The sequence below is a fragment of the Coffea eugenioides genome, chromosome 11 (genome assembly GCF_003713205.1).
Source record: "Coffea eugenioides isolate CCC68of chromosome 11, Ceug_1.0, whole genome shotgun sequence".
NCBI classification, from domain to species: domain Eukaryota; kingdom Viridiplantae; phylum Streptophyta; class Magnoliopsida; order Gentianales; family Rubiaceae; genus Coffea; species Coffea eugenioides.
This window is the reverse complement of record NC_040045.1, coordinates 25,801,117-25,812,884: the sequence shown is the minus strand read 5'-3', so window position 1 is coordinate 25,812,884 and position 11,768 is coordinate 25,801,117. Positions and strand designations below refer to the sequence as shown.

Below are 11,768 nucleotides of genomic sequence, written 5' to 3'. Positions count from 1 at the left end.
ATTCATCGCTGCTAACATCGGGCACTGGGAGCTGGATTGTTCCACCTTTGTGGTGTTTAACGTGTTTTCATTTGTGCAGGTTGTTGGTGGTCAGATATCCTTCATCTTGAAGTGTGCAATACCAGCAACCATAGAGATCTGCGAAGAGAGTGCTGGTCAAGTAATTTCAACCAACACTAGTCGAGTTACATTGGCCTTTGATGCAGTTTTTGCACGTCTTGACTCGTACAACTCGCAGCCCAACCAAACCTTGGTTCACCGGGTGTCCGCTCACGATCCACCCATAGGGTTGAGACGTCGCTGGTGTGACCATTGTCATGGAAATCTTGCTGTCCGCGACATGTATCTACCACCACCACGAGTTGTCCTTATTCCACACAAGGATGTCATGATCATTCTTCGCTTAAGAAGGCGACATGCAGGCTGCTTGGTGACTATACACATGCTCTCATCACTTTTGTTTTGTAAGAGAGTCATGATTTGGGGTCAAATCGCCTTTAAGAGGAGGGGAATGATGAGAATATAAAGACCAAGGCCCATTCAAGCACATGGGAAATTGGAAGATTCAAGTGAAGACTAGTTGGTTGCACGAATACTTGAGTTTAGTAGGATTATTTGATTTTCCTCGTTGATTTTTGGTTGCGGCCCATTTGTTAGTAAGTGAGGCCCAAAATCTTCCTTAAGTATGTAGGGTAGTTTGGTCAATTTTTGGATTAGGGTTAATGCTTGTAAGGGCTATAAATAGCCCCACTTCCTCTTTATTTTGCATCAATTTTTTACTATTAAATACAATTAGTGAGTTTTCACTTTCTCTTTGGCAAGAGAGTTTCCTTTGAATACTTGAGAATCTTCTCAAGTTATTCGCTTGAACTTATCAATCGAGTATCTCCTTGATTGTGGCGTTCTACTACCTCCCATTTGGTTCGTTAATTCGAGTAGTGACGGGTTGAGATAATATCAAAATTTTTTGTGACTTCTAGGGATTAGTTGGGTTAAATTTCCGCTGCCTAAGCCATGGTGTTTTGGTTGTCTAGATCGGGGGTTCACATCATATATAAAAGTCAAGCAACCTTAATTCACGTTGGAAAAAAGAGAACACACATTGGACATTCATGAACTTTGAAGTAAGTTTAAGGGCGTGCTAAGAATATCTTCAAGAGAGCAGTTTAAGGTAAGTGGTACTTACGCCTCTGAGTTTTTTGAAATGTTAAATATGAATTTCCTCAATTAAATGCTTGATTTTGATATATGTAAAATTGATCATATATGCCTATTTGAAATATTTTTCTATGCAATGTTTTATGAAATGAGTGATATATTTTCATGAAATGAAAAAAATGTGCATACGAATTGTGAATAATTTTATGTTACAGAAAGCTCTAAATGGTCTAAAATAGACGGTAGGGACTTTAATCCTAACATGTTATGTTATGTTAGTCATGAGATCGGGTATAGATTCTAACCGATTGACTTATGTTATGTTATGTGATCAAGGGGTAATCGCAAAACCTTTTGATCGCCCTCTTAAAAGAGGTTCAATCTTTAGGCTAACTACTCAGAAACCGAATATTACACATGTCTACGAGATATATTTATGAAATGAGATGACATGATTGATATGTTTTATGATTTACAAGTGTGTTCAATGAATACAATCATGCCATATTATGTGTGTTTCTATGCCATGTTTGGGGGTGGCCACCATTAGAACCTGTGGGATTAAGTATCACGTTGGATCGAGGCCACTTATGTGCATGCCACTCACCTTCAATGAAATATATTTATGCAATATATGAAATGGGATGACAAATATTTTTAATTGATGTATGCATGTGATATGGTATGACTGAATTTGCAAATGTATATAATATGTATATAGCTACATGATTCGTCACTCAACCCATGTCTTTTTTTTTCTTGTAGTTCAAGAAAATCAGCTCGTGTAAATTTAGAAGATAAGTGAGAGAGGTAAATAGAAAAATGTTTAAATTTTAGAAAGTTAAAGTAATGCATTTTGTAGATGCAATTTAGTGAAGTATATGTATTTAATTGATATTTGTAAGATTTAAACTTTATTCAAATTTTGTAAGTTATGAACATGATGTCTTGTATTTATGAGAGTAAAGTCTCGTAGATACAGCGTGCCACTTTGCAAATCCGATACAGGGACCTGAATTTAGGGCGTGACAATATTTAAGTTGGCGATTTGTTTGAGATCCTCAAGATTGTGATACACTATTCCTCTAAAAGAACTGAGATTCATTAATTTGGATAAGTCTCTAGAATTGTAAGACCTGTTATTGAATGAATCTAAGTATCTCCAACTGCTTGCCCAACCCATTTACCAAAGCTTAGGGTTAGAGAAAGAGCTCAGGAGATGAAAGATATCTCAAATGTCCCAAGTTGGGTATTTTTCTGAAACATTGAATTTCAGTTAAATCAAGTGGGAAGGCCAAAAGAGGAGGATGGTAGGGGATGTAGAAAGTGTTATTGATATGTAGAAGAGAGAGAGAGAGAGAGAGAGAGAAGCTTTAAATAAAAAAAAAGGTGCTAGAAAGATTTAAATAAAAAAAAAGAGAAAAGATTTAAATTCAAAGAAAATTTCTAACTGCATAGGAAGTTTTAAAGAAATAAAACAAAATTTAAGCAAATTGAAAAACGAGGAACGAAAGTCATTTGTTGATACAAGAAAAAGGCAAAAAAAAAAAAAAAAACTGATTTGATTTGATTTGTCTACATGCATGTAGCTGTTTATTGTCCTTTATTGAAAATTATTGATAGATTTCAAATTCAATACGAGTAAAAGCTGTGAATTGCAGAAAAAGAGATGGAATCAAGAAACTTGCATTCGGTTGTGGTCGAATTGTTCTTTTCTGGGAGAATGATGGATCTTATTAGGAAAAGTTTAGATTGGTTATGGTAATGTTTCTTCAATGTTCGAACACAATAAGTTTTCCGGTTGGCCAACCCAAGGATGTTTCTTAGTTTGGTGTTGTACTTATTTAGATGATCATCCTATTTTTAATTAAGGTTAATAAAAAAGTTAAGGGAATTGGGAAAGTTTCTTATTAATTTAACCCTCTCTTCTTAAGAACACAAGAGCATAGATGCCGTCCTCCAACTGCATTGGTGAATCTTGCACTTAATCTAGCTCTTTGCCAACAGCTTGTGAGCACAAGAAAAGTTTGAGCAGCTAAACAAAGTGAGACTAACCAAACCAAAAGCTAAAAATAATCACACATTATCTCCTTGTTAATCAAACACCAAAGTGAAGGATCAAATAATAGCTAAGTAAAGTGAAGGATCAAATGCTAGCTACATAAGAAGACCTAACCAACTTGCAATCTTGTTGGCCCTTGTCATGCTGGTTTCAGATCATTTGGAGTCCCATAACAGCTGCTATTTGCAAAGAAACTTACCACACAGAAGCTGCAACATGCAAATGAAAGATGGCGGAAGACTTTAGGCAAGAGTTTTCAATACAGAATATTGGTAATAGAGGCAAGTATTGGTTTCTTAAGAAACCTGAGGCTCAGAATTTCCTGCAATAAACCTTAATAGTTTAACAAATGTTTCAGAGTTTTAACTAACTTTCTTTTATGTCTAACCATAAGATAAAATTGCAATATACCAAGCTTTAACAATAAGATTAATTTGTATGTAAAACAAGCTTTATTAAGAATACAATACTCTGCCTTTGTACCTTTTTTGGGACAATTAGCAGAGAAAATTTTCATATAAATGTTAATACAGACTAACATAGCGCCAGCTTTTACACCAAAAAAAAAATCACAAAAATGAACGAACTTTAATTTTAGAACCTAGAAGAGTGGACGAAAATCACATATTTGTGAATCAAAAGACATCACAGATTAAATTTTGAAACCAGAATTCTATAATTCCACTTTTTTTTTTCTATAATTCCACTTCAAATCATATTAAATTTAGCAAAAAAAAAATGTGAAAACACTGTAAGCATCCATGTTACAAATCAATTATTCCAAGTTTTTCAAATAATATCCCTCTATGCATTAAAATTTCCATATAAATTAAAAATTGGAGGAAAAAAGAAAAGAGATTAAGTAAGTTTAATTACCTCACATTTGAGTGGGATGAGATCAGGGAAAGCAAGGAGATTCAGTGTAGAATTTTCTTAAGACAACGCCCAAGGTTTTGGTCAAACAGGGTTGCTTGGACAAACAGTTTCTACTACTAGTGTTCGTTCAACCCATCTGCACAACGACACGAAAATGAAGAGAAATAACCACAAAATTGAGCTCAATCTACAATTACAAATTTCCTTCAAAAAGCTGATACAAAAGTGAAAACTCTGAGAAAGACAAGAAAAAGATTAAACAGAAGGACAACAGATAAATAGCCACAGAATTGAGCTAAATCTGCTATTAAATCTTACAAAATTTCTTCACCTTTTGGAAGTGGATCTGTTTTTTCACGAAACAGGGGAATGGCAACAAAAGTGTGTTATCATAGCCAAAAAATTCATGTTATGACAATATTTTAGTGATTTTTCTCATAGCAAAAATATGTGTTTTATTAATGAAAATAACACAAATCCTCACCAAAAAATTAACATTATGGGATAATAAGCACTATTGTCATTAAATTTAATTTATTTATGACAAAATTAGATGTTGTCACGAGGTGTTGTCATTTAAATTTGATGTATATCAGATAGTATTTAAGGCACAAGCAGCTAAACAGCAAAACAAATCTGACTCCACGGCAAATTCCCAAAAAACAGCTAAAAAAAAAATTTACTATTTTATCACATATGTTTGGAGTCATGGCTAAATGATTCCTCATTTACTACTACGTACTAATATAGTCTCTTATCTTGATATGAAGTTGCAATTTAGAATTTTTGACAGAAGATTAAGAAGAAAAAAAATTAACGAAGAAATCACTGTTAAAACTACAAATAAATGACCAATTTTGTCCTCTTAGCTTTTAAGTTTTTGACCAATATGGTCGCTTAGTACTGTGGCAAACTAATTTGGTCCTTTAAACTTAAAAAATTTGGCGAAAGTGATACTTAAAACGGAAATTCGGGAGTTGCTTATGAAATTAAGGATTTTTTTTCGTGCAAACAATATTATATATTGGGGCGATCTAGTTGAAGTTGCAAGCTGAACTTGATACGGATTCCTATTTGTAATTTAAAAATAAAAAGGAAACAAGATAATAAACAAATATAAACAGGACAAGCAATGCAAACAAATGTAAAGTCTGCCAACTAAACTTATAAATTTATAACCAATAAAAAATTGTCTTGCATCTTTTCCTACTTAACTTATATATTTCATTCTATTCAATTGTAATTCTTTGGCATCTTATATTTAACAACCCTTTATATATATATATATGGTTCTGTCCAATTAGTAATAAAAAATAATGATCTTAAAATTTTTCTATAAATATTTATAGTAAATTCATTCATCTTTAAGAAAAAAATTGATAACATTTCTGCAAAAAAAAAAAAAATACTAAACCCATACCAAAAAAATCTCAAAAAAAAAAAGAAATTTTCCACCAACATTTTGTCCTCCCAATCCTCCACAGGCACCACTTGCATGGGAAACAATTCTAGTAACTGAGAATGGAATAAAGTGCATCATCACTCAACAAACATGTCATATCATTTTGTACTACGAATTAAAGTAAATAGTATTTGATTGAATTAACACAAGCTCTGTGTAGACAAAGAAATTTTATTTAATTTATTTAGTCAAGATTTATTTAAATTAAATTGATCTTCATTAAATTAAATTAAATTATAGAAGTCCATCATGTTTTGGACAGACATATTGGGCCAATATTATATAGGCTATTAAATCAAATTAAATTTGTAATGCCCATTTAAATTGGAGTGAATTAACTAATTTATTAGTTCACAAGGGACTACTTAGATTGGCCCATTATTTAAGCCTAAGTTAAATGGATTTCTTAAGTGACAAGTGATTCAAAATGCAGGAAGGTTCTGAGGGTTTTCTTGAAGACTTAGTTTACATATTTTGGCTATAAATAAAAGGTCTTCTCTCAAGATGTGATATAGAAAGAAAATTCCTAAATTTCGAATAAACTCTATCAAATTCTCTTAAGAGTTTTCTCTCTCAAATCCAAGTCCAAATCAAATCGAACAAATCCTTCTGTTATCGGTGTTGAAGACTTAAAGTTCCAAATATTTGACGCCGTCATCAAATCATTCGTTTTGCTACGCCAAAGTTGTAGGAAATACTCTTTTGATTGGAGAACAAGCCTTTTCGGCCCTTCAATTGAAGCCATTCGAGAAGAAGAATCAAGGGATTAATTTCTTTGATTCTAGAACTTTCAGAGATTGTAACCCACTTATCATTTGATTTAATAAATTTGATATTTGTGCAAGTTTTCTTGTCTTTTATTTTAGGCAACGAAATTTGTGCATACACTCTGATTGTTGGTTTTGATATCAATAAGACTTGAAGGCAACATGACGATTCTTTATCACCAAATCCTAAACAGATTTTAAGTCTAATCCAAGATATTTGATTAAATAAAGATGGTAATCTAAAACAATTAAATGGGAAGCACAAATAGTTTAAATAGTTATTAGGCATTTTTTAAGCCATGCAACATTTTTTTTTATGAGTACATGATATGATGGTAACACATACTGATCTATTAAATTTATTTATGAGAGAGTATGTCAACCCATTTCCAAAGACGAGGAAATAAGGAAAATATTTTGATTTCAGCTTACAATATGGAAGGCAATGCTTTCAAATATAAACTTACTTCCTCATCACCAAATTCCTTAATCAGTCAAGGAACAGGAATTACATTAGGTGATGTTTCAGATAAACAAAAATAAATATTTGAAAGCTAAAACTAAAAAGAATCTCACAGAGCAAGTACTATGATCCCGTTTCTTCCGAAGAGGAAAAAAAGATTAAAAAAGGCACAATAGTCATTAAAAAAAACAAAAGAAAATATTGAATGTTGTTGGTGAAGCTTATCGAAATTGAGATTGGAACTAGATGCTAAGAAAAAGGGAATTCCAAGAACCGTAAAGAGAATATTAAAAAGAGAAAAAATGAAGGAGAAAAAAGTAAAAGGAGAAAAAGAGTACCTGTGAATTTTAACTGAAGGTACGTGGCTTATTTTATCATAATCTTGTCCTTGTTGACCATTCTCTATCCTAACTCTGTTGCTAAATTCTTCAGGCATTTCCATTAGAGTTACCTCTTCTAGGGTGGTCAAACATCTCAACCCATCCGGAATCATTTCCAACTTTGGACAGTACTTAATCCGTAAACCTGAGAGCCTAGGCATGGCCCCCTCATCCACTTTCCATTGCTTCAGGTTACCCAGCCCACGAAGGTTGAGATGTTTAAGTCGGGGAAATCCCATCGAGTGGCAGATCATTTCTTGGCCCACAAAAGAATAATACCCAAGCTTCAGTATTCTTAAGTTAGGAAGCTTCTCAAGTGTTCCCATTGGGTCTTCCTCAATTCTAGTATGACGCAACTTTAATTGAGTAAGTTCTGCAGGGTCAGGAAACACATGGGATTGGTAATCCGGTAACTTCTTGCATAAACTATTCCTGATCTCTAATTCATGAATATTCCTACTAAACAACACCCTTGAAAGAACATCCAAACCCCTGTTACTTCCAAAATCAAAGTCAACGATTCTAAGTGAGCTAATGTGTATGTAGTCCAAGTTTGATATATGATTGATGATGTGTTCCAGGTCCTCAAGATTTTTATACACTGTTGCTTTAAAAGCTCTGAGATTCGATAATTTGCATACATCTTCAGGATAGCAAAGTCTGTTATTGAATGATTCAAGTATCTCCAGCTTCTTGCTCAACCGCAGCTTAGGCTGAGGGCCCCACTTAGGCTGAGGGCCCTTCCACCAATACGGAAGATAAAGATATCTCAAACGTTCCAATTTCCATAGGACGTTCGGTATTTTACAATCATAATCACTATCAGATAAATCAAGAGTTTCCAAGTACTTTAAATTGCCCAAAGAATATGGCAAGTTGATATCCCGACCCCTCAATCTCAAACATCTCAAATGGATAAGATTACCGACATATCCCAGAGGTGATTTGAGATGACAACTTTGGGAGGCCATATTGAAGGATAAAATTGCCAAAACCCTAAGCATCTTCAAATTCTTGACTTGGGACATTATTCTCACCCCTAGATTAAAATATCTCCAATCGGCTGCCTCACACAAGAATGAGCTAAGATGCTTAGTTTGTTCTTTTGGCGGTAAGTTGTATCGAGAGATATCCTCTCGAAGCAAATGGAGGACTAAACCATGCTGTGCTTCAGTTGCGGGAGGAGAATCTCGTGAAGTACTTCGATCGACCAGCTTATACAAATTCTCCTCTTTTGCCTTGGCTAAGCACAGATCTCTCATAAGATCATGAAGCCGACATGACTCCAACTCTGTTACTGCATGCTTCCCCTCCTCATAAGCTTTAATTTCAACCATGCATCTTATTGCTAATTCTTTCAAGTAACGCTCTGCAACATTCATCATCGTTTCTTGCTCCCTTCTATCATTCTCAAAAATCATACCTTCTCCAATCCACATCTGATACAAACTCTCTACTCCAATGTCGGAATCTTCCCTGAATTTACCCAGGTAAAGGAAGCATGGTTTTAGTTGCCAAGGGAGGTCATAGTAACTGTAAGCTAAAACCTTTTGCACCTCTCCTTCTTTCCCAATTTTTTCTCCCCTATCCAGATAGGATTTGATATTCTCATGCACTTCATTCCATTCCTTGAGGGTTTTTTTAGTTCTAAGAATTCCACCCAAAACCACCACTGCCAATGGAAGACCCCCACAGTTATTCAACATTTTCTTTCCTAAATCTTCCATCTTGCCCAAATCTTCACAACCTGTGTAGCGTTACACAAACTGAATTAATATCAACTACAACGAAGCATCATGTTATCATTCAACAACTATACGAAAAATTTGATAGTCTGTTAACCGATAAGTCTCCCAATCCAAAGATTTGAGACCTATCAATAGTCTTGGAAAAAGGCTATCTTAAGACGCATTTTTAGTTTTTTTTTTAAAAAAAATCTACTGGACTATATGAATCTGAAAAAAAGATCAAGGTGTTTAAGTAATGGTGACAATACAAAAGGATGTTTCCATTGTACTATTTCAATTGTTAAAAATTTCAGAAAGGCTATAAGAAAAAAATTGGCACTGATATACACGAAACATGTTATATGTCTTGGTTAGCAAGTAAAAAATGTACTTAAAATTTTTCGTCATGCGGACCATCAGTCTCACGCATACACACAGATACACATATCCTTGTACGTGAAATGAATAAAGGAAAAAATGTTTACCTGCACCGTGACTCTCCCACAATGATTTCTTTCGTAGCAACTCCCAACTTTCTTCCTCGGTCAAGCAACGCAGTTTGTGGTGATAACCATTTGGACCAACATATGCTGCCACGTCTTCATTACGTGTCGTAAGCAAAATTTTGGATCCATGCTCCGAAACTGGGATTGCATCTTTTAGACAATCCCAAGCTTCCGTTGACCAAAGGTCGTCGAGGACTATCAAACACCTCCTAGCTCGCAAGTGCTGTTGAAGCAGCCTTGCTAGCTCATCTTGTTTGCTCGTCACAATCACATTTCTGTTTTCAGGAGTAAGCTTGAATAGAATGCCTTGCAAGAGGTCGTTTGGTTGCCATTGTTGTGACACACAAACCCAAGCAAAACCTTTAAAATAATCCTTCAATCTTCCATGGTGATATACCTTTCTAGCAAGAGTCGTTTTGCCAATACCTCCCATGCCGAATATCGAAGCCACACTTATTTTGTGCTCTGTTTCAACCTCACTCAGCAAATATTTAACCAGCACCTGAACATCATTAGGCAGTTCAACCACATCCTCGTCAGCCACAAAGGAGTAATTGTGCCTCAGTTGCTGCTGCCTGGATGTATCACTCGACTCTCCTTCCCCCGTTCTGGTCATTACATGCCCATACTCGCCAAAATTTTTGGTGAGATTAGAGATCCTAGTTCTGAGGCTTTGAATCTCCACACCCAAATTGTGACGGGCATAACCTTCTATGGCGATGCAAGCAATCCTCTTTAGAGTAATTGTAAAGCCCCCGTTGCTTGAAATTGAAACCCTCAAAGCATAATCTTCAACCAAATCACTAGCTTCATAAGCGACAGCTCTAAACTCCGGAACCCACTGTTGTATACTGTCCCTTGCAGTCTGTTTCGTATCTGCATATCTTAAGAACCTTTGTATCCGTTTGAGATCGTCATGGAGGAGTCTGACTTGCTCACCAACGCCTTGTAGAAACTTGCCTTCTTCAATAACCAATTTGCCTATATTTTCTACTGCAAAGGATAGGATTGCGTCTGCCATCTTGGATGAGATTGATTTATATTTTCTCTAATGGATGGAATTCACTAGCACATAATGATGGCTTTACTCTTACATAGCAAGAAGAGCAATTTATCTGACTCAGATATTGACAAATGCCAGTAGACTTTCACATCTTGGCTCTGGAAAGTCTGAAAACCTTTGTAGGAATGCTATTGAATTTCTATACCTGCTGCCCTTTTGAAATGTCCACGAGGTGCATTATTATTGTTCGGCCCACATGGTGCTGGCCAGCTCGTTGCCTTCACAGTGACATCTTATACCCTTTTTCATTTTTTTATGGAATAATACAATTTCAAGAGTGGAGCTAAAGTTTCTCTTAAGGATTCACGATTATGACAAAAAGAGAATTTATTTTACTCTCAAATTTGAATGTGATGATACAGTATGGATTTTGTCAGTTGTAATTTAGGATTTGATACTAATTGGATTCAGGCCACATCTTGGCGAGGCAACTGAGAAGCCACACATAATCCTAAGTGGAAGAGAGCTTCTTGCTGATTTTCCTCCCAGTTTCGTATCATTTCTAAAGAGCTCTCGCTCTGCACTTGCAAAAAAGTAATCCTCTCTTATACATCAGAATAGTTTTGGCCACTTCATCATTGGATTATAATTGATTTTGATTAATTATGTTTACATCCGGAAACCTTTATGGTGGGAACATGCCTATGGTAGGAAGGCTGGCAGAGAGTGACACGTGTTGACGTTATATACAGTCCAAACAGAGACGTTTAATTGTTGCACAACGCGTGAAGAGGAAATATACGAGAATCGTCTGCGGATGCAACCATAAAGCACTGACTTCCGTACGAGTTGGGCCAGAAAGTGTTATTGCATGTTAAAATCAGAGGCATTTATGTATTTGCAAATATACCCATTACCAATGGAAAAATGTTGCAAATGCCTTGGACAAAAAATGTGCATAAAGAAGGTACCGAAATTTTAAGAAATAATAAATGATTATCGAATACACGTGGAAGATAATAATTTGGAAGAAGGAAAAGTGGAGGTAAACGAAAGGATTCAAGCCTTCATTATATTTATATACATATATAAATTTAGTACCCAAGTGTTCAGCTTAAGCATCCGAGAAAATGGTTCCATAACTATCGATATGGTAAACAACACAGTTTTAGACATGATATAATAGGTTCTAAAAATTTTAGTGACCATTTGATTATCCGTTAGACCTATCCACTTGAATAGGATTACGGGTAAAAATAAGGGAGTAAATTTGTCATTCAAAATAGTAAATTAACGTAATAAATTAGTAACTTTTGCAGTCGAAAAGGTAAATTGTAATTAATATGAAACATATTTTTTTTTAA

The 11,768-nt window shown here is 34.9% G+C and overlaps 1 protein-coding gene across 1 annotated transcript in view; it reads right to left on the bottom strand.

Annotated features, from left to right (window-relative positions):
- Positions 1–10,422, bottom strand: part of LOC113752137 (putative disease resistance protein At1g50180) — a 19,267-nt gene extending 8,845 nt beyond the window's left edge. Inside the window, exons 1-2 of the mRNA XM_027296269.1 lie at positions 9,381–10,422; positions 7,127–8,915 (exon numbers count right to left, since the gene is read on the bottom strand). Coding sequence (XP_027152070.1) covers positions 7,127–8,915; positions 9,381–10,422 — 2,831 coding nt within the window. The remainder of the gene's footprint in view (positions 1–7,126; positions 8,916–9,380) is intronic.
- Positions 10,423–11,768: the final 1,346 nt, after the last annotated feature.